The following is a 23839-nucleotide window of genomic DNA, read 5'->3' on the forward strand; positions in this document are numbered from 1 at the left end:
TGTAAATTTAATGGGATTTGTGTTTGTGTTTGATCCCTCATTTACATATTAAATATTTTGGTCCCAAGAACAACTCTTAGCACATAATCATTACTAAAAGCTTCACAAGCATCCAACATTTCACAGGTAGGACAAAACACCTGATGCAATTTGAAGGAGTGGGCGACTACAAAGGATTAGTTTTTGGGGCTGGCTAGATAAACTGCGGAGTATTTTCTGTGTTCCTATTAACATGTAATAGCTTCCTTCTTGACACAGGCTAGCATGAGAGTCCACACAGAAATGTCTATTTCCCTAGGTAATACTTGTGTACTGTTTTAACTCACTTCACTCCCACCCTCACCCTCGCCCACCCCCTCCCTCACACACACATAAAAATCAAAACGCATTCCTTTCAGAGAGCAACAGAGTTTTGTTTTAAATTCACAATACATTTTCTTATTTTTCTGTATTTTATTGATAATACTATGGTCATGGGAGGCTCTTCTGATCTCTCTCTCATCTTGTTCCTCCCAAGCACCAAATACGTTGTCCTATATGCTAATCCTACTGCCCCACGTTCTCACCATTAACAATGTATCTTCTTCTGCTTCAAATATTTATTCAGTTTTCCCTCAAGAGACTTCTATCTTTTATTTTGTCTGTATTTCATCAGAACGAATCTGATGTCTGTAAATTGGTAATTCAGAAAGAATTCCAGGAACTCAGAAGTTTTGTTGATGAAGAAGAGGCCAACTTCATCCAGGCCATACAGTTAAAGTGTACCACTGCCGTTGAATCAATTGATGAACAATTGGAAGAGATGTCTAAAACACTAAAGCAGTTTGTAGAAGCTGAAGTTTCATTGAAAAAATTTAGCAATGAAAATCACCTGGATTTCATTCGAGTAAGTATAATGAATTTTCCTCAAACCATGCTTGATTGAGTTGTCGCACTAGAGATAGTTAAGCAACAGGAATAGAACTGAGGGTAACTAGAGGTCTAGAAAAGAAATAAATAAAACGGAAATTTAGAAAAAAATATGGAAAGATGTTGGGTACGGAAGCTGTAGTGGTGGAACGTTGGACATCCAACTCGAAGATCCTCCAATTCTAATCCTATCCTTGCATGTCATTCAGATGCTCAGTGTTGAAGTTTTACCAGTTCTAGTCTGGGTTATTCAAAATGAGAGCACATCACCTTAATGAACAAGAAATACTATCCAGACCAGACTATTTAACAGAAGCACACCTCCCATTTCCTGATCTTGAATTGATGTAATCCACACTTTTGCAAATTAGTGCCCAATTTTGAGAGTCAAATAATCTAAAACTACTTAATCAGCTTCTAGCTCACAATGCTTCTAAATAATAGAATTCAGCCATGTGCCCCCTTGTTAAAGGACCAGAACCACCAGAACCTGCAGATTAACAGAAAACGTTAACGGGAACCTTAACAAATCAAATTAAAATGTTGTTGCCTGTTGTAATGATGCATTCCAGTCCCTCCGGTGCCCACCGGTCGCTGAAGGCCTCAAGTGTTGATGGGATCTGTTAAGTTTTCTTACTGCTGAGCAACTATGAGCTGAGGATCAATAATATCCCAAATATATAGATTAGCACCTCAATAAAATGAAAACCTGCATAGGGAAACAGTGATCAACATGCAGCCAGCTACAAATCAGGCCATCAGTAAAATGATTACAATTAATTGAACACTAATGAATCAAGCACCTCGCACTTATAGAAAGCCATCAATGGACCCCAAGTGCTCACGGGTAACTGGACGGTGGGTGTGGTACTGAGACACACAGATCAGAGTCAATCCTTGGTCGTTGCTGAATTAGCTGATCTTAAACTGGACAGAAGAACAAATTCCACCTTGGCCTCAGCTCGCCTGATTATGGGTGCGTAAAACATATCGAGGGTTCCATTCCTGATTGTTATCCAATAACTGCTGGAGTGTGCAGGTGTGTGAGCATCAGGTGAGAGGCTCTCCATGGTTAAATAGTCTACCAACACCTATCATACAGACACATGCGCAGAATGACCATTTGAGTAGGATCTTACTGTTCCCTCATAAGAGTCAGAACTCACAAACGAGGAGGAGAGAACATATTAAAAATATTGATTGTGTGACGACCCACAAACTAGTCAGCAATGTTTGCAGAAGTTCCTCTATAGCCCAGTATGTGATGCACATTGGTAGTCACATATATTTACACGTCGATTTTTGTCCGTTTTACTTTCTGCGACTAAGATTTTCTGTTGTTAATACCATTAAGTAATTGGGACTTGGGAAAAATGTGCATGTGTGAGGATTTCACCTATGTAGAGTGGAGAACTAGCGCTATACTCTCTTAGGCAGTCCCCCGATGTCGAGGATGACTCGCTTCCACACTAATACGAGTTTTCAGGTGGCTGAGGAGACCCTGTCACAGGTGAGGCAGGTGGGTGGATGGATGGATGGGTGGGGTGCTTGGTTTGTCGTACGCTCCTTCCGCTGTTTGGCTTCTGCGTACTCCCGACGAAGAGACTCGAAGTGTTCAGTGCCCTCTCGGATGCTCCTCCTCCACTTTGCACGGTCTGGAGCCAGGGTTTCCCAAGAGTCGGTGGGGATGTTACATTTTTTCAAGGAGGCTTTGAGGGTGTCCTTGAAGCATTTTATCTGCCCTCCTGGGACCCGCCTGCTGTGACGGAGCTCGGAGTAGAGTGTTTGTTTCAGGAGTCTTGTATCAGGCATGCAAACAATGTGGCCAGAGATGATCGAGCGTGGTCAATGCTTCGATGCTGGGGATGTTGGCCTGAGAGAGAACACTGACATTGGTACGCCTATCCTGCCAATGGATTTCGCAGGATTTTGCAGAGGCAGCGTTGGTGGTATTTCTCCAGTGCTTTGAGGTGTCTACTGTACATGGTCCATGTCTCTGAAGCATATAGGAGGGTGTGGGATGGTGGTATACAGGTTTGATCCTGCACACTGCTAATTTTCCTGTTACTATGGGGAAACGGTAAGCTGAGTTCAGGCATCTCCCCACCAGGGGGAGATGGAATCGGACAGTGGGTCTCTGCTGGACCAGCTCCTCGTGGCTGATCACAGCGATATGGGCAGTGAGTAAAGGCAACTCCCTCAGGGAATGTGGAGATATGATATAAAAATTAAAAATGAATAGAAAAATAATACTTAATATCTCTTATTTGTTCTTATCTCTTATAAATCTTTAAATTTTATTTTCTATACATTTTACAGAAATACAGTTCGATCGTCTCAAGGTAAGAGTAATCTCCAGTTTCTCAGTTTTTTTTATTGTACTCCATTGGCTGTAAAGTGCTTTGAGACGTCCGATAGTCATGAAAGGCGCTATATAAATCCAAGGTCTCAATTTTCCCCAAAGCTTTTTATTGGCGTACTTGAAGAGTTACGCCCATTTTTTTGGGGCTCAAGTACGCCAAAGAAAAATGTTCTAAGTTTCCCTGTTTGATTTCTTATTTTCGCGCAGCCTAACCTTTAGTTTTGGGGGTGCAGCCTTGATCTGCGCCAAAAAGATCGGGTTGCCATGGTAACCAGGGACATAATGCAAGCTGAGGCTGGAAAGTGACACTTACAGCTCAGCTCACAACCTGCACAAGCACATTAACATACATTGTAGCAACTTAAAAACACCTTAAAATACATTGCAGGCACTGGAGGGGGTGCAGAAGTGATTTACAAGGATGATGCCAGAAATGTGAGGGTATACATATCAGAAAAGAATGAACAGGCTGGGTCTCTTTTCTCTTGTAAAAAGAAGGCTGAGGGGTGACCTAATAGAGATCTTTAAAATTATGAAAGGTTTTGATAGAGTGGATACAGAGAGAAAGTTTTCACTTGTGGGGAAGAGCACAACTTATTACTTAGAGGGTGCGAGTCTAGGTGGGGTAGAGGAACAAATGCACAAATCGCTAAATGTTGCGACAGCAAGGCCATCAATATAAGACAGTTCCCAAGAAATCTAATAGGAAATTCAGAAGAAACTTCTGTACCCAAAGAGTAGTGAGAATGTGGAACTCACTACCACAGGGAGTGATTGAAAAGAATGGTATTGATGCATATAAGGGGAGGCTGGACAAGCATATGAGGGAGAAGGGAATAGAGGGTTATGCTGATAGATTTACATGAGGAAAGAGGGAAGGTGGCTCGAGTGGAGCATAAACACCGGCATGGACTGGTTGGGCCGATTGGCCTGTTTCTGTGCCGTATATACAGTACTACGTAATCCCATGTAAAAGGAAATGCTCAATTGGATGTGGAGAAAAGAGCCTGTTCATCCTTTCCTGAAATGTATATCCTCGCATTTCTGGTATCGTCCCTGTAAATCACTTCTGCACGCTCTCCAGTGCCTCTCCCTTTATAGTATGGTGACCAGAGGTGTACGCAGTACTCTAAGTGTGGGCTAGCCAAGGTTCAATACAAATTTAGCGTAACTTCCCTACTTTTCAATTCTATGGGCTTAAGTTTCAGCCTGAGTTGCTCCTATTTTTTTGGAGCAACTAGTTTAGAATGGAGCATCTTAGAAATTGCAATTCTTGGCATTTAGTTTGCTCCAGTCTAGTCAGTTAGAATAGTTTCATTTTAGAACAGTTTTTTTTTCAAAAGGGGGCATGTCCAGCCACTTACGCCTGTTTTGCAAGTTTAGGCAGCGAAAACTTATTCCAAACTAACTTAAAATGGAGTAAGTGTAGATTTTTGTACGCTCAGAAAAAGCTTTTCTACACTTATAAATCAGGTGTAGGGAATGAGAGATGGTGGGGGGGGGGGGGGGGGGGGAAGAGGGAAGTTTACAAACATTAAACACTTCACTTACAAATAAAGAGCCATCATCAATAATAAATAAATCAATCAAAAATCAATAAATAAAAAATTAAGTTTCTACTCACCAACTACAGCATCGGAAGCACTCCAACAGCGTGCTGGGATGGGCCCCCACCAGTGTCTCTCTCTGTGCCTCTGTCAGTGTCTCTCTATGTTTCTGATAGCGAGGGGTGGAGGAGGGGGTGGAGGAGGGGGAGGGGGAGGAGGAGTGGAGGTGGAGGGGGGAGGAAGGGAGAGGAGGGGGGGAGAGGAGGAGGGGGAGGAAGGGGAGAGGAGGAGTGGGGGAAGAGGGAGGGGAGGGAGGGAGGGTGAGAGGAAGGGGGGAGGGGGGTGAGGGGTAGGGTGAGAGGGGGGAGGGAGGTTGAACGGGAGGGAGGGAGGGGGAAGGCTGAACGGGACAGGGGAGGGGGGCGGAGGATGAACGTGAGAGGGGGGGGAGGCTGAATGGGCCTTGCCGCCGCCACCGAAGTAGGAGCTGGGCCACCGCCGACGACACTTTGGGTGCGGCCCGCCCCCAGCGAGATGCCGGGCAGGTGGGCCCTGCCGCCGACGTGGAGTAGGGGGGGGGGGGGGAGAAGATGGGGGAAAAGGGCTGAATGGGTGGGAGGGGGGGTGGGGAGATGAACGGGAGGGAGGGAGTGGGGGGTAGCTGAACGGGAGAAAGGCCCGAGTCCCGATCTTCACCCGGGAAGCCCATTCGGCCAGGACTAGGGCTGGCATGTGCAGAGGTCCTGGCACTGTTTTCAGTGCCGGGACCTGGCTCCACTCCCGACCCCTTGTGCTGCGCCACGCCGAGCACAAAGATGTCCGGAGGAGCTCACAGAATCACCCTTTTTATTCCAGAAAGTCGGCGCACCTTATGGAGCTGCCGCAGTTTTTAGAGAAGGCGAAAACTTGGGCCCAATACCTCTAGAAATAAACCCTAGTGCTTGGTTTGCTTTTTTGTATGGCCTTGCTAACCTGTGTTGCAACTTTTAGTGATTTGTGTATTTGTACTCCGAGATCCCTTTGTTCCTCTCCCCCACCTAGACTCGCACACTCCAAGTAATAAATGACCTCCCTATTCTTCCTATCAAAATTGAATACCTCATATTTATCTGTGTTGAACTTCATTATTTTAAAACCTGAAATATCCCCAATGAGAATAGAATCCTAGGAGTTGGGGATAATCAGACAACTGGGGGTAATTTTAACTTAACCCGCTCAGTGGGATACTGACGCACTCAATGGCAAGTGAAATCGAGCAGCTGATCTGATTGCGTAAGTTTCCCACATGGCGGGTTAAGTTAAAACTCTCCTTCCTGTTTCAACACAATGGGGGGAATTTTAACTCCCCAATATTCGGGGTCTTGTGGGAGGTTAAAGTATTAAACTGATGCCGACCAGAACTACCTCTAACTCTCCCACTTCCAATTTTAGCGGAGGCGAGGTGAGCAGCCAACCCGCTCCCAGGACGCGAGTTGACCATTTGAATATTATAATGAGATTGGCATGCCTCAGATTTAACCAGCATTTCAAATGTAACTGTGCCTGTTTGGGTTTCGCGGGCCTCGGAGAACCCGCCAGCTAAAGTAAGGCGTGGACTGCTGGATCCAGGATCTAAGACCTCCCACGGGGCTTCCAATTCCCCCACCCCATCGTCCCCAATGTCCCCTTCACCACCCACCCCCACTCCTACACTGATGATCCTCAGGCCGGCCCCGATGTTCTCTCTCCCTTCTCCCTCCCCCCCCATAATCCGATGGTCTGACCTCATTGTTCTCTCTCTCCCCACCCTGATGCTCTGGAGATCAGCCCCAATGTTCTCTTCCCTCCTCCTCTTCAGTAGCCCGATGCTCCGTAGTCAATTTTTTCTCCCTTTCTCTCACCCCGCTCCCCCCCTCCCTCCCCATCCCCCCCTCCCTCCCCATCCCCATCCCCCCCTCCCTCCCCATCCCCATCCCCATCGAGGCTCCGACATGAATTTTCTCTCCCTCCCTTCCCCCTGATCCCCTGCACGGCCTCCCCCACCCACCCCGAACCTTCTCCCTGTGCAGCCTTGTGCCGCAGGCCTCTCCATCTGGCTGGCTGTGGGTGGGAACCAGATCTGAAATGCAAACTCGTGCTCCCGCGTTACCCGACCACTTCCTAGCCTGACCCGTTCCCAATCCGCCTCCCGATTCAAATTCCAGGCAATGTCCCAATATATTGTTTTCTTCAATTGCTAAGATTGAAGTAGGTACTTCTTTAAGGTGAAAATCGTTAGCATGAGAAATTACTAAAATAGATCAGGTGCTAATTTACAAGCGATGACCGCTAGATTGGAGACAGCATCAAAATAGGTTTAGAGATTGGGAGAATTTATTTGCTTTAGTTCAAAAGCTAGTGTGTGTGGGTGCTGAATTCCTTACTAATTAAATGAGTTTTTTTATATTAGGCCAAACTGCAGATGATTCTTATCACAGCCTCAATATTTACAAAAGTCATTACCCAATGCTGAATGAGTGTTACCAATGCACTCCAACTAAGCCAAGAACAAATAATTTTTCACACAAATAAGCTTACTGCATCAGCCAATAGATGATTGCACTATGTACACAGTAAAAGGCACTTACTATTTCTAGTGCAGTGACTTTGCCCACATGATTCTATGGACTGTTTTCACTTCAAATGCAAGTAGGACTATCTAAAGTATGTACAGGAGGCCGGTTCCCTTTCAGCATTTGCAGCATGTATGCACAAGCAAAGAAGCGATGTTGAATTTGGGCGTTGGTTTGGGCATAGTTCATCATCATCATAGGCGGTCCCTCGAATGAGGATGACTTGCTTCCACACCAAAAGGAATGAGTTCATAGATGTTTCAATGAAGGACCTGATATTCCAGTCCTGAACTTGAGGGGTAGAAGATATCAGTGTGTGGATTTTTTTAACATGTGGTGACCGTTGCACATCCAGTGGCCTTTATCCAGTGGCAAGGGTTAACCAGGACGATTGGAGACCTGCTCTGCTGCACGGACCTAGTGCGCACACATATCGCAGTGTGGGCTGGCCTGTGCTGTCCCTGGGCCCTCGGCTCTTCTGGGCCCCATGGGCACAATTAGAGTAGTTCTGAGCACCACATTATAGGAAGGGCTTTAGAGCTATAGGAAAGGTGCAGGGAAGATTCACGAGTGGTCATATGAATATAAGGTTATAAAGAAAACCATGAAAATTTAGGACTTTTTTCACTGGAACATAGAAGATTAAAAGGGATCTTTCAAAATTCTAAAAGACTTTGGGCTCAATTTTCCCCAGTGATTTGCGCTGGTTTTTTAGTGCACGTCGCTTTTTTTGGCCTAAATTTGTGCGCCAGTGTAACTCAGTTAGTTATTTTTAAAATTTTTTTTTGAGTCATAGGGCTAAAACCTCCACTTTTTTTGCATGCTTAACGTCCACTTAATGCTCATTTTACCACTGAAATGAAATATAACGCACATATATCGGCCATTTTGGCACAAAATGGAAAATGACGGGCATTTTTAGGAAACTTATTGCCGAGCGTTACTTTCCCCATGTGCTTAACGCCGGGAAAAAATATTACTGTCCGTCCACTTATTTTGGGTGGAATCAGCAAAATGGGCGAATTCAACGCCCATAATATCGCCCAGCGTTACTTTCCGCATGGAATTAACGCCGAGATTCAATATTAACGCCCGCCCACTGTTTTTTGTCGCAAAGAGCATATTTAACCAAACTAGCAGCCATGAGATCGCCCATCGTCAATTTCACCACCTCGCACACATATCGCCCACAATATCGCTCGCTCAAAAAAGCGCCCACAAAAACTGGAACTAACCGGGACGAATCACAGCGTTATGGATGCCATGTTCTAGAGGCTGCTGTGCTTCAACCTCTGCAGATCGTTGGAGTTGATGTGAACATCTGTAAAAACATCTTGACCATACTGTGACCGATTGGAATTGAATAGGTGTCTTCGTCGGGACATTCCTTGTTTGTGACCAATTGGTGGAAAACAGAGAGCAACTGCAATGAGGCCTGTCCTTTCTCACCCTCTCTCGGTGACCAATTACATGCAGCAGACTCGACATCGCTGAACGCTCCACTGCATTATGTGCCCAATGTAAGACGTGAGAGACTAATGAGGAGGACCAGATGTTACACCCCCCGCAAGTACAAGGAGAAGCATTCTTACCTCGACTTGCCCGACACCACCTGCCTTCGGAGACTGCGCTTCCACAAAGAGGTTATCACTGAGGTATGCCAGCTGATAAGGGCAGATCTGCAGCATGCCAGCACCATCAGCACTGCATTGTCCGTCGAGGTCAAAGTCACCGCGGCACTGTCGTTCTATGCCTCGGATTCTTTTCAGGCCACAGCTGGAGACATTTGCGGACTTTCTCAGCATGCCACACATCGCTGCATTAGACAGGTCACTGAAACCCTGTACGCACGCAGGAGGGACTTGATCAGCTTCCCTATGACCAGGGAGGCACAGAGTGAGAGGCCTCTAGGATTCTTCAGAATTGCAAACTTCACCAATTGCAGGGAGCAATAGAAGGTACACACATCGCGATGCGGGCACCTTTTCAGGATGCGGAGGTTTTCAGGAACCGCAAGGGATTCCACTCCCTGAATGTTCAGCTGGTTGTTGATCACCAGCAAATTATACTGGCAGTGAATGCTCAATTTCCGGGCAGCATTCATGATGCTCACATCCTGCGTGAGAGCACTGTATCTGACTTGTTTAACAATGAGCCACAAGGTCATTGCTGGATGCTTGGTGACAAAGGATATGGCCTCGACACCTGGCTGATGACCCCGCTGCGTGATACCCACACCGAAGCTGAGAGGCGATACAACGAGAGCCACAGAACATCTCGCAATATCGTGAAGAAAACCAATGGAGTGCTGAAGCAGCGCTTTAGATGCCTGGACCACTCAGGAGGCGAGCTCCAAAACCACTCTGAGCAGGTAGCTAAATTCATGGTGGTGTGCTCAGGAGGGGACAAGAATTGCCTGATGAGTCTGGCAGTTCACCTCACCAGAGAGAGGAAGAGGAGGACGAGGAGGCGGACGCTGACATTGGCCCAGACAATCAGGCTGACACTGAAGCCATGCCCCCGGCCCCCTGTAGACCGCATGAAAGGGCCCATGGTGACATGATAGCTGCAAGAGCCTTACGTCAGGAGCTCATCAATGATCACTTTGCCTGAAAGAACGTTGGCATTATTTACAAGGCTGACACACTGCTGGGTATACATCAATGGTAGGAATCACCTTGGTGACAGTTAACGTTTAAGTTCATTGAAGTTAAGTGTGATTATATCCTTTGATGTTAAGGAATCACCAGCATGTAATGGTGCAGCTATCAGAGTCAATGCACTACAAGGTTGTGTTAAATAAAAAACATTTAAACCCAATATTAGTCTGAAATCATCAGCATTTCTGTACAAACCAATCCTTCGTAACCACTCCGCCCCCCCAGCTTCTCCTCCCCACCTCTACCCCTTCCCTTTCCCCTCCTGACTCCAAGCCGCCTGGCCGAGGAGGTCCTCAAGCGATGCTTCATTTGTTGGGGGGGGGCTGGTGGCGGCCGATGCGCTGCTTGGACGGATACGGGAGAGGACGGTCCTGAGGTGGGAATGTTCCCAGGCCAGAAGCAAGATGTTGCTGCTGGCTCTCATGTGTGGTTGGCAATGGGGGTGCGGTACCTTGGGGTGCAGTGCCATGCTCCGGGACCACTGGGAGCACTCTGCCACCAGTGTTCCTGGCTACCAGCTCCAGGGCCTCCTCCATCCCTTCCATGTTATATTTTATTTGTTGGACAAAAACTCGGTGCCAACTATGTTCTTGGTGCTTAGTAGGCTTTTTGCTGCTGGTGAATCTCCGTCGTGCCTCCCACAACAGCCAGACAAGCACACACCACAGCCACACACCACAGCCACACACGCTTCCAGTGCCTCTGAGCTCCCTCTCTCTCGGTCTCCTCTTCTGCGCATGTCATGATGACCCTTGACCTCCTGAATCGCGGGAATCGAGCGTTACCATGCCACTGCTAAGGGCGGCCACACTTTACGGCAGAAGGTCAAAAAAATTTAACGCTACCGCCCATTTGATATCGCTCGCGGTAATACCCATTTTCAAAAATGGAAACTAGGTGTTTTGAGAATGGGCGAGAAGCCGGCGATCTGAAGCCGGAAATAATGCCCATTTTTGGATGATAAGCACAAAAGTGGAGGCTCTAGCCCTTAGTTTTTCACAATTATGGAAGTTTGGCCAATTTAAATTTCTCCAAGGATGGCTTTTGTGACCACTGCCGAAAAACCTTCTGGGCACTTAAGAGAAACCAACACATAGCACATTAAAAAATCACCGCAGAAAGATGCCATTGTTTTTATGCGAAGTTTTGGAGGGAGCCAAGAACACATAAATATCCATAACACATAAATTTTTAAAACTTAAAATGCAGGAAATGGAAGTTTAATGGAATTCTTTAAGTTTTCATCTTTTTTAAACTGACACGGCACCACCGAACGTCTCCAAACCCGGGCTTGAGGGTTGGCGCGTTGGCCGGCAGAATCGGTCCCTCGCCGGGGCTCAGGGCTCGGCTTGTAAAGAAGCTCGGGGAAGTGGGGGGCTGTGGAAGGCAAATGGAAGGCATGAGAAGCCTATACCATGCATCAAATGAAGCCCGGGCGGGGTTTCCTGATCATTGCGCCTGCTCAGACCTGGGTGTGTGCCATACTAGTGTGCCAACCTTGTGGAGAGAGAACAAAGAACTTGTCCTACCTGCTCTTTTGAGCTCCTTACAAAGGTAGAATTTAATCATGGGGGCAATACTGACAATACCATACCTTGTGCTAGCCTTTTGCATGATGATGCTGTGGAGGAGACAATTGATTCAACGTTATCGCATGAGGAACCTCAGAGCACATAGGATGATGGGCAGGAGGCCTTACCCATGTCGGGTATATCGAAACAGGCGTTCGTACCTGCACCTGAATGATGCAGACTGTGTCAGAAGGCTGTGTTTCCGCAAAGAAGTTGTAATTGAGATCTGAGAGTTAGTAAAAGCAGACCTGCAACCTAGAAGCGTCAGGAGGACTGCTTTGTCAGTTGAAGTGAAGGTTACAGCTGCACTTTCATTCTATGCATCTGGATCGTTCCAGGCTACAACTGGGGATGTGTGCGCCATTTCTCAACATGCAACACATATCTGCATTTGGTGGTTGACTGCTGCAGTATATCCCCGGAGGAATGACTACATGAAGTTCTCCATGACCGCCCAGGCAATGCGTGAAAGGGCTATGGGCTTCTCCAGGATTGCTGGCTTCCCAAAGGGCATTGATTGTACCCACATCACCTTGCGAGCATCTTTGGAGGATTCCGAGATGTACAGGAACAGAAAAGGCTTCCGCTTCATTAATGTGCAGCTCGTGTGACAACATGCTTCGCATCATGTCAGTTGATGCAAGATATCCTGGAAGCACCCATGATGCATTCATCTTATGCAAGAGCATTATATCTGCCATGTTTCAGCAGCAGCCAGAAGGGCAGATCTGGTTACTGGGAGACAAAGGGTACGGCCTTGCCACCTGGCTCATGACGCCCCTACGCGTAACCCGGACAGAAGCTGACCGGGAATACAACATGTCGCACATTGCCACAAGCAGCATAATAGAGAGGGCCATTGGTATCTTGAAACAGCGTTTCCGAAGCCTGGACCATTCCTGAGGCTACTTGCAATACTCCCCTGAGATTGTCAGTCAGTTTACTGTTGGCAGCAGCAGCTGGTAGTAGAAGACCCACCTGAGGGGAGAGTGGCTGATGATGAGAAGGAACATGCAGATGACGAGGAGGAGGAGGAAGCCGTGTAACTACCTGAACTCGGAGCACGACGGCAGAGGAAGGCGGGCCGTCGTGCCCCTTTAACGATTGCTCGAGCCTTGTGCCAGCAGTTCATCCATGAACGCTTTGCTGCCTGGAAGCTCAGCGGCAACTATTCCACATGGACCATCTTTAATGTGTGGACCTGTTCCGTAATGTTGTGTTGTGTTAATGGAACAAATGATGGAAATGATGTTTAGTTCAAAAAGTTGTTAATAATGGAACAAATAATGTAAATGATTCAGTTATATGTAAAACATATTTTATTCAAAAGTTTAACAAACATTTGTTTGTACTTAACTTAACTTTAATAAAAAATATTCTTGTATCAAACTTTAAAGTTTTCAGTTAAGATCACTTACAAACTTTAAGATCACTTATAAATTCTAAGATCACTTAAAAACTTTAAGATCACTTACAAACTTTTGTAAATTTACATAACTTACAAAAAACTTTTAATTTGAGAACCGTTACAACAGTAACAACAACAATAATAACAACAACAGCAGCAGCAACAAAGAAAGGCTGTACCCATCTCTCCTCCACCTTATTCTAAGACCACCTGCTGTGCTTGGTCTTGGTGACTCAACCCCTGCCCGCAGGCAGTAGCACAGCGTTTCTTGGGTTGGTACCAAGCTTATTCTTTAGAACTTCTCAGGTAATGCGCACTTCTTGATGGTGGTGGTGGTGGGGGGGGCTGGGGGGCGGGGCGGAGCAGATGTGGCAGGCGGTAATGTGGAGATTGGAGTGGGAGTGGCAGTTGATTCTGTCAATGAACGGGGGGTCTGGGCATGTTCCATATTGCAGCAGCTAACTCCGACGTTCCCTCCCTCATGTGCCCTGACAGTGTGTCAACTACCTGCAACATTCCCTCTCTCATGTGCACCAACATTGTTTTGGCTGACTGAGACATTCCCTCCCTCATATTCCTGGACGGTGTTCCCAGTCATTTTCCAACATTCCATTGACTCTGGATCAGTTCCTATCGAGTAGAGGGTAGCCAATGTAACCCCACTTTTTAAAAAAGGAGGGAGAGAGAAAACAGGGAATTATAGACCGGTCAGCCTGACTTCAGTAGAGGGTAAAATGATGGAATCAATTATTAAGGATGTCATAGCAGTGCTTTTGGAAAATGGTGACATGATAGGTCCAAGTCAGCATGGATTTGTGAAAGGGAAATCATGCTTGACAAACCTTCTGGAATTTTTTGAGGATGTTTCCAGTAAAGTGGACAAGGGAGAACCAGTTGATGTGGTATATTTGGACTTTCAGAAGGCTTTCGACAAGGTCCCACACAAGAGATTAATGTGTAAAGTTAAAGCACATGGGATTGGGGTTAGTGTGCTGACGTGGATTGAGAACTGGTTGTCAGACAGGAAGCAAAGAGTAGGAGTAAATGGGTACTTTTCAGAATGGCAGGCAGTGACTAGTGGGGTACCGCAAGGTTCTGTGCTGGGGCCCCAGCTGTTTACATTGTACATTAATGATTTAGACGAGGGGATTAAATGTAGTATCTCCAAATTTGCGGATGACACTAAGTTGGATGGCAGAGTGAGCTGCAAGGAGGATGCTATGAGGCTGCAGAGTGACTTGGATAGGTTAGGTGAGTGGGCAAATGCATGGTAGATGAAGTATAATGTGGATAAATGTGAGGTTATCCACTTTGGGGGTAAAAACAGAGAGACAGACTATTATCTGAATGGTGACAGATTAGGAAAAGGGGAGGTGCAACGAGACCTGGGTGTCATGGTACATCAGTCATTGAAGGTTGGCATGCAGGTACAGCAGGCGGTTAAGAAAGCAAATGGCATGTTGGCCTTCATAGCGAGGGGATTTGAGTACAGGGGCAAGGAGGTGTTGCTACCGTTGTACAGGGCCTTGCTGAGGCCACATCTGGCGTATTGTGTACAGTTTTGGTCTCCTAACTTGAGGAAGGACATTCTTGCTATTGAGGGAGTGCAGCGAAGATTCACCAGACTGATTCCCGGGATGGTGGGACTGACCTATCAAGAAAGACTGGATCAACTGGGCTTGTATTCACTGGAGTTCAGAAGAATGAGAGGGGACCTCATAGAAACATTTAAAATTCTGACGGGTTTAGACAGGTTAGATGCAGGAAGAATGTTCCCAATGTTGGGGAAGTCCAGAACCAGGGGTCACAGTCTAAGGATAAGGGGTAAGCCATTTAGGACCGAGATGAGGAGAAATTTCTTCACCCAGAGAGTGGTGAACCTGTGGAATTCTCTACCACAGAAAGTAGTTGAGGCCAATTCACTAAATATATTCAAAAGGGAGTTAGATGAAGTCCTTACTACTCGGGGGATCAAGGGGTATGGCGAGAAAGCAGGAAGGGGGTACTGAAGTTGCATGTTCAGCCATGAACATTGAATGGTGGTGCAGGCTAGAAGGGCTGAATGGCCTACTCCTGCACCTATTTTCTATGTTTCTATGCCTCATGAGAGTGTAGTTACTTCTCCTGACAGTTCCGATACCTCATCACCCACCCCACTGATGGTGTCCAGGAGTGATCGTGTAAGATCAATGCCCTTTGCACTCATTGCCATCATCTCAACCACATCTGTTAGATCCTGCATCTCAGGAGAGCGCTGTGAAGCTCTCCTTCCCCTCCTCACCCTGGATGTGGCTTGCTGCATCCCACTGGGATCCGCAGCCTGGGATAGTGGGGCCCTGGGTGTGCCTCGTTGCATCCCACTAGGACCTGCAGCCTTGGATGGTGGGGCCCTGGATGTGCCTCGCTGCACCCCACTGGGACTTGCAGCCTCGGACGGTGGGGCCCTGGGTGTGCCTCGCTGCACCTCACTGGAATCCCCAGCCTTGGACGGTGGAAAACCATGGAATGTCCCATGAACACTCAAACCACTCGGGGAAGGGGCTGGCACCTGAATGGGCGGCACCTGCTCCTCCTCCAGAGTGAAGAGGAGGAACAGTGGGGCCTTCATCCATCTCCTCCCCCTCCACCCCCCATGCTCTTGGTCTGGAAGGTGGGATTGGACGATGTTCTCCTCTTCAGGCTCGTCCGTATCTGAATCTTCTGCATCATCAGGGTAAGCCTGCAAAATATAACAGAACAGACAAATGGTTAGCAGCAGAGGAGGATGCAGGTGGGTGGCATGAGTAGGCTCACACATCGCAGGCAGCAGGCTGATTTGAAGGACCACGATGAATGAAAACAAGGGTGAGAATTTTGAAATCGAGGCATTGCTTAACCGGAAGCCAATGTAGGTCGGCGAGCACAAGTGTGATGGGTGAACGGGACTTGGTGCAGGTTAGAACATGGTCAGTCGAGTTTTGGATGACCTCAAGTTTATGTAAGGTAGAATGTGGGAGGGCAGCCAGGAATGCATTGGAATAGTTAAGACTAGAGGTAAGAATGGCATGGATGAGGGTTTCAGCAGTGAATGAGCTGAGGCAAGGGTGGAGACGAATGATGTTACGGAGGTGGAAATAGGCAGTTTTAGTTATGCTGCGGATATGTGGTTGAAAGCTCATTTCAGGGTCAAATATGACACTAAGGTTGCAAACAGTCTGGTTAAGCCTCAGACAGAAGATGGGGAGAAGGATAGAGTCAGTGGCTAGGGAACGGAGTTTGTGGTGGGGACAAAAAACAAAGTCTTTGGTCGTCCCAATATTCAATTGGAGAAAAGTTCTGCTCTTCCAGAACTGAATGTTGGGCAAGCAGTCTGACAATTTAGAGACTGTGGAGGGGTTGAGAGAAGTGGGGGTGAGGTAGAGCTGGGTGTCATCAGCGTACATGTGGAAACTGACGCTGTGTTTTCGGATGATGTCACCAAGGGGCAACATGTAGAAATAGGAGGGGGCCAAGGATGGATCCTTGGGGGACACCAGGGATAACGGTGCGGGAACAGGAAGAAAAGCCATTGCAGGTGATTCTCTGGCTACGATTAGATTGATAAGAATGGAACCAGGTGAGTGCAGTCCCACCCAGCTGGACGATGGTGGAGAGGCGATGAAGGATGGAATGGTCAACCGTGTCAAAGGCTGCAGACAAGTCAAGAAGGATGAGGAGGGATAGTTTACCTTTGTCACAGTCACAAAGGATGTCATTTGTGACTTTGATGGAGTGCCCTTTCAGTTGTGTAGCAGGGGCGGAAACTTGGTTGGAGGAATTCAAACATGGGGTTGTGGGAAAGATGGGCACGGATGCACTGTTGAAGAGGAAAATCTTCAGGGGATTTTTTTGAAAGAAGGGAGGGAATTGGCACTTGGAACTGGATTGAGCCTGGCGTACCTCATATCATGTAGGACTCTCGTAGGCAGCAGAAAGAGAGTTTCATCTCTTTAATCTGGCCTTCATTTCAAGCAAGATCCCAGGGGTGAAGGGAATGATCTTAACTCGCTGTGCTACTCAGTCCACTCAACCGATCTCCAGTTTTGTTAGCCAAACATTTACTCCCTCCTTTAGTTTAATCACTCCTGTAGTTTGCTTCCTTTGATAGCAACTAGGTCGTTGGGGGGCACATATTTTGCAGATTAAAGGGAAGAAAATAAGTTGGAAGCTAAAAGAAAAGTTTGGAGTGGTAGTGAATGTGGAAAGTTTAAATTGAGACTTTTTTTGAAGATGTGGTTTAGCAGTCCAGAGTCAGTCAGCAGTAGTCTGCACTCTGGGTACCAGAGTTAAGCACGTGGGGAAGCTCGAGCAGGTCATACTGTAATGAAAAGACTGGCAGATCCGTCAAATATTAAGAGACGCCTTCAAGTTTCCATTGCTGACCCTGGAAGGAGAGATAAAGGAAAAATATTTAAAATGGGGAACTCTATTCACTGTCACCATTCATGATGTCAGGGGTTGGAACTTCATGATGTCACAGGGTCTATATGAAGTGCTTGTATACTGGCATCATCCAGAAATTTGTAAAGCATGATGCAAAGCATAAAGAGACGAATAGACACGAAGGGTATCTCCCTCACTTACATTTACGGTTACAAGGCAATTCAGCACAATGTACTTCCCCTTTAATTGTAGATGCAATCTTGTGCACTGACAAAGGATCCTGTGCATCAACCAGCTGAGGTCTGTTCAGCAAAGCATGAAGCTTCACAAGCTGATACTAGTGTATAGTATTGCAGTGTTTAATGCATTTATGATTCTTCTAGCTGCGAACAGGTGCCACAGCCAGAGTCAGACAAAACCTTCAGCACCATCTCCTTCAAACCTGGCTTTAGACATGATGATATCAAACTGACAGTCTGGAAAAAACTGCAGAAGAGGATTTTACCAGGTGGGTTCGAATAGTAGGCTCGTTATCAAATGAGATCCAGTTGAGTGATCATGTTACCAGGTGAGATTGAGTAAAGGAATCGTGCTTAACAGTTAAGAGCGAGTAAAGAAATCATTACCAGCTATGTTTGGTGCTTAGTTACAAATAGAATTTATAGATTAATTTATTTGTCAGAAGATATATTTTTGTTTAGTTCATGAACAATTTTACTTCAGTAACATCAGTAATAGGTAAGATGCTTGAAGGAATCATAAGGGATGCAATGTATGACTACTTGGATAGGGAGGGACATATTAGGGACACTCAACATGACTTCATAAAAATGAGGTTATGTCTTACAAATGGAATTGTACTTTTTGAAGAAGTTACAAAGTTGGTGGGTGAGTGAAGCCCAGTAGACATTGTCTACCTAGATTTCCAAAAGGCTTTTGACAAGGTACCGCATAAGAGACTTCGCTATAAGATCGGAGCCTCTGGTATTAGTGGTACCTGTAATATATTGAGTTGGTTTCAGAACTGGCTGGCAGGATGCAGGCAAAAAGTAGTTCTAGATGGATTTGGATCTGTTTGGAGACCGTCACCAGTGGTGTCCTGCAGGGATCAGTCTTGGGACCATTGCTTTTTACTATCTTTATTAATGATTTGAATTTAGGGGTTGGGGGCACAATTTGTAAATTTGCAGATGATACCAAGATCTGTGCGAGTGTTAGAACCGTAGAAGATGCTCGCCTGCTTTGGGCAGATCTTAATATGTTGGGAGATTGGGCTCAAGACTGGAAAATGATGTATAACTTAGACAAGTGTAGTGTTATGCATGTGAGCAGGTAAAATGCTCAACATTCATACACCCTTCAGGGAAAGGCATTAAAGATGGTGGAGATAGAAAGAGATTTGGGCATTCTAGTGTACACATCCTTAAAGGTACATGAGCAATGCCATGCAGCGATAGCTTCAGCAAATATGGTGTTGGGGTGTATCTATAGGACAATTGAATATAAGACGAGGTGTACTGTTTTGTCTTTGTACAAGACCTTAGTCAGGCTGCACGTGGAATACTATCACATGGTGGGTGATATTGAGGCTCTAAAAAGGGTGCAGAAGAGGGCCACTGGATTAATTCCAAGTCTAAAGCATCTTGGTTATCAAGATGGGCTACAAGTGTTGGGATTCTATACCTTAGAGCAGCGTAGACTATGGGGAGATCTGATTGAGGTTTATAAAATAATGATAGGAATGGACGGTGTTCCAGCTGACCGGTTATTTCAATTAAATAGGTTAGGCAGGACCAGGGGACACAAATTTAAGTTGTATAAGGCTAGATCTAGGTTAGATGTCAGGAGGTGGTTCTTTTCCCAAAGAATAGTAGACCTCTGGAACAAGCTGCCCTCTCATGTGGTGGATGCAGACTCACTGAATTCCTTCAAGCGAAAGCTGGATTTGTTTCTGGCTGTGACAGAGATTATCTCTTACAGAAGGTAGGTACTGCAGGGAATTCAAGGCCAGGGTGATCTCCTGGACTAGTTTCGATCGCCTAGATGGGTCGAAGAGGAATTTCCCAGATTTTTTTTCTCTCCCAAATTGGCCTCGGTTTTTTAATCTGCTTTTTTGCCTCTCCCAGGAGATCACATGGTTTGGGGTGGGGTGGAGTGTATCTGTTGTGACACACAAGGTATCGCAATTGTGTGGGACAGGCTCGATGGACCAGAGGGTCTTTACCTGTCCATCATTGTTCGTAATTTGTCATTCATACCTCCAGAATGGAATAGAAGGATATGGTGATAGGATTAGATGAAATAAGGTGGGAGGAGGCTTGTGTGAAACATAAACACTGACATAGACCTGTTGGGCTGAATAACCTGTTTCTGTGCTATAAATATTATGTAATATGTAAGTCACACACCACTCTGACTTGGACATATAGGGAGTAATTTTGACTTTGTGCGATAGTGTAAAACGGGTGATAGCGAGTTGACAGCCCAGTTTATATCTCTCTCATTTTTATTTCCACAATGGAAATATTAGTGTGTTGATCGCATATCATCGCTGTGCCAAAGTCCTCGCATTCCACACCTAAAACCATTGTTGAAACACCATCAGCAGCATAATTGCAGCGGTTCAAGGAGAAGGCCCACCACTGCCTTCTCAGGGATGTGGAATAAATATGGCCTTGCCAGTGTCGCCCACATACCAAAACAAATGAGAGAAACACAACACGTGTAGTAGCCTGTATCTACATGGGCTTGTGTGTTAGCACTCAATCACATTCCTCCTCCAAGGGATATGAGGATAGTGCAGGAAAGTGTAGAAGATAGAAGATCAGCCATTGAATGGCGGAGTAGGCTCAAGGGGCCGAATGGCCTACTCTTGCTCCTAATTCTTATGTTCTTATGTTCTCTTCTGGTTCACAACATGTTTCGAGTAAGCACGAGACACTCGTAGTGGAGTATACGGAACAGGCTTTATTGATGTACAGTACAGGTGATCAGCCTATCTATATCCAGAGAGTGGCTTTTTGATTTCTCTATCTTTCCAGGCCTCTGAATTACTATTGAAAACCATGCTCCTTTATACACCATATTTTGGCTGCATCAAAGGAGAATGACATGGATAAGACCTCATGACGTATCTACTCCCAAATCCTTTGAAGACTTGTAGTTATTTACCCCTAAAACTACTTCCCCTAAACAAGTCATCCTGAACTAATTGTTATTAACAACTTTGAAGAAAAAGCTTTACCAGCTGTTATCTTTCTATACTGCAGCTAATGATTTTTCTACCTATGCTTTTATTACATTAGTCCCGAAAGTTAAACCTTAACCACTCAAGCCTGACATCATTACTGTCATGTATTCTCTTACACAAGGAATTTTCATATCTGTGCATTCCTTTCATGATACTTCAAAGTCATCCTGTTATATTGGAAAGCCTGTCGCTCCAAGATACAAAGAAGTTCAACTGTTAGCCCTGAACTCCCCAAGATATCCAACATGCATCTCTCCAGAATGTCCAACAGTGTGTAGTGCTGCTTCAAATTTCAGAAAAAGTCAAAGCACCAAATGTGCCTGGCCTATATAACTTTGGCCACCGTAAGTGAGACACTTTAAGGGATACGGCCCCAAGAGTCCGCATTTCAGTTGCAATCTACATAACTGTGGTGTAATTGAAACTACCAGATTAGTTCTGAATTCAGAACAGATTTATGCTATAGACTTGTGTTTGTTTAGAACTGGAATGTTCCAAGCTCATTACTGAAGTGAGTCAGCAGAAAGAAATTTTAATGAAGTGAATCTGTATTTTATTCTACCCCAGGACTAGAAGTGAACGCATGGTAGACTTTCCTCTCTGGGTGCCCAGTGGGCATTGGAGAGGAGACAATTATCCACGTTTTTCCTCCCCCAGACTGTTTGCATGGCCTGGGGGAAGTCCAAGTGCAGGCCCATCCTGGTTGGACCTTCTTCCTAATAATCAGGCAGCAAGTTCGAGCATAGCTAGAGGCCTGTATGAGTGGGGAAGCACCAGAAAATCCCAATGGAATGCAATACGGTTGGAGACATTACAGCTGCCCCTTACTCCTCTTCTAAGAATCTCAACACTATCCAGGACAAAGCAGTCCGCTTGATCACCACCCAGTCCATTTTCTCCACCATCGACACACTCTAGCTGCAGTGTGCTCTATCCACAGGATGCTCACTAGCAATTCGCCAAGGTTTCTTCAACAGCATATCCCAATAACCGTGACTTCCGCCACTTAGAAGGCCAAGGGCAGCAGGTACATGGGAACACCATTACCTCTGAGTTCCCCTCCAAGTCACATACCAGATAAGGAAGTTAAGAAAGCACATGGGTTGCTTTCCTTTATTAACCAAAGCATAGCATGTAAGAGCAGGGAGGTTATGCTTGAACTGTATAAAACACTAGTTAGGCCACAGCTAGAGTACTGCATGCAGTTCTGGTCACCACATTACAGGAAAGACGTGATTGAACTGGAGAGGGTACAGAGGAGATTTACGATGATGTTGCCAGAATTGGAGAATTTTAGCTATGAGGAGAGATTGGATAGGCTGAGGTTGTTTTCTTTGGAACAGAGGAGGCTGTGAGGATATTTAATTGAGCTATATAAAATTATGAGGGGCCATGACAGAGTGGATAGGAAGGACCTATTTCCCTTAGCAGAGAGGTCAATAACCACGGGGCATAGATTTAAAGTAATTGATAGAAGGATTAGAGGGGAGTTCAGGAGAATTCTTTTCACCCAGAGGGTGGAGGGGATCTGGAACTCACTGCCTGACAGGGTGGTAGAGGCCGAACCCCTCATTGCAATTTTGGATGTGCATTTGATGTGCTGTAACCTACAAGGCTACAGCCAAGTGCTGGAAAGTGGGATTAAACTGGATAGCTCTTTATCGGGCACAGAATCATAGATGTTTATGGCAGAGAAGGAGGCCGAATGGCCTCCTTCTCTGCCATAAACATCTATGATTCTATGACCATCCCGAATTGGACATATAATGTCATCCCTTCCCTTCATCATCACTGGCTCAAAAACCTGGAACATCCAACCCAACAGCACTGTGGGAGCACCTTCACCACACGGACTGCAGCGGTTCAAGAGGAAGGGCCACCACCACCTTCTCAAGTGCAACCGGGGATAGGCAATAAATTCTGGTCTTGCTAGCAACGGTCGTACCCCAAAATCGAAATGTGCCTTATGTACTGCATTTAGAACCCCCAAAGGGGTGGGCATTGATCGGTGATATCCTCATTTGCACGACCAGCGGGGAAATGTATGTCCATAAAATTGACGCTTGGAACTTTAACCTGCAATCAGAATTTAAAATGTTTCATCTGTGATTCAGGCTGGAAGTTTTCTCCATGTATACCGGCCACGCTTATAGAATTGTTTGTTTGATTTATTTCAGAACCAGAGGAATTAAAATTGGATTCCAGTACCGCACACCCCCTTCTGATCATAACCAACAATAGCACCAGGGTAGAATGTGCAACGTACCTCAAGCGCTTGTCAATAGTACAGGAGCGGTTCGACTACAACACCTGCATCCTCGCCAACAAAGGGTTTTCCTCGGGCAAGCACTACTGGCAAGTGATTGTCAACGACAAGATGAAATGGCGCCTCGGTGTCATCAAAGGCACCACATGCCGCAAGGGGAAGCTAAGCAAGACTCCGGAGAACGGAGTCTGGGTGATCGGAGTGAAGGAAGGCAAGATTTATGAGGCGTACAAGAATCCCAAAATGCAGCTTTCGCTCTTCGTGAGGCCGCGGAAGATTGGCGTGTTCCTGGATTATGAGGGAGGGCGACTCTCATTCTACAACGTGGATAATCCAGATGAGCTGAGTTTGATCTACGCCTTTGATGCAGACTTTCAAGGGAAGATTTATCCAATTTTTGACCTTTGCTGTGTTGACCGAAGCAGTGACTTCACACCTATCACACTTAGCCGTGTATAAACGTATCCAGTCACACAGCAAGATGCATCATGCAAAGAAGTAAGAAGAAGTGTCACTTTCTTTATGATGTCATGACAGCTGTTTCAGTGTCGTAATTACAGCCTCCTGATTTTGTAACTTGAGAGGCAGCATTTAGATCATGAGATTCTTCTTTTAAAATTACTAGCAGATCTCCTGGGTAGTCTGAAACACGGGTGTAATATTTAGCTGTAATATGGATCTCCGATTAATGGGTCTAGCTCTTTATGGCCACTGTGATCTGTGTGGGGAAATAGTCTTAAATAAGTTGTCTAAATGCAGACAATGAGGTCAAATATGGGGCAATTAACTGCTTGTAAATTTCTGGCTCCAGGCCAAAAGAACCAATCGTGAAAGGTTTGGCTTTCTATCTCTCTTTTTTTCCATCTATAATAAA

General features: G+C 45.9%; 1 protein-coding gene across 1 annotated transcript in view; it reads left to right on the forward strand.

The window, feature by feature from the left end:
* Positions 1-23473, forward strand: part of LOC139226488 (E3 ubiquitin-protein ligase TRIM50-like) — a 49653-nt gene extending 26180 nt beyond the window's left edge. Inside the window, exons 3-6 of the mRNA XM_070857291.1 lie at positions 656-886; positions 3229-3251; positions 17833-17957; positions 22877-23473. Coding sequence (XP_070713392.1) covers positions 656-886; positions 3229-3251; positions 17833-17957; positions 22877-23424 — 927 coding nt within the window. The 3' untranslated portion in view covers positions 23425-23473. The remainder of the gene's footprint in view (positions 1-655; positions 887-3228; positions 3252-17832; positions 17958-22876) is intronic.
* The last annotated feature ends 366 nt before the right edge of the window (positions 23474-23839 follow it).

The sequence above is a fragment of the Pristiophorus japonicus genome, chromosome 16 (genome assembly GCF_044704955.1).
Source record: "Pristiophorus japonicus isolate sPriJap1 chromosome 16, sPriJap1.hap1, whole genome shotgun sequence".
In the NCBI taxonomy this organism is placed as follows: Eukaryota; Metazoa; Chordata; class Chondrichthyes; family Pristiophoridae; genus Pristiophorus; species Pristiophorus japonicus.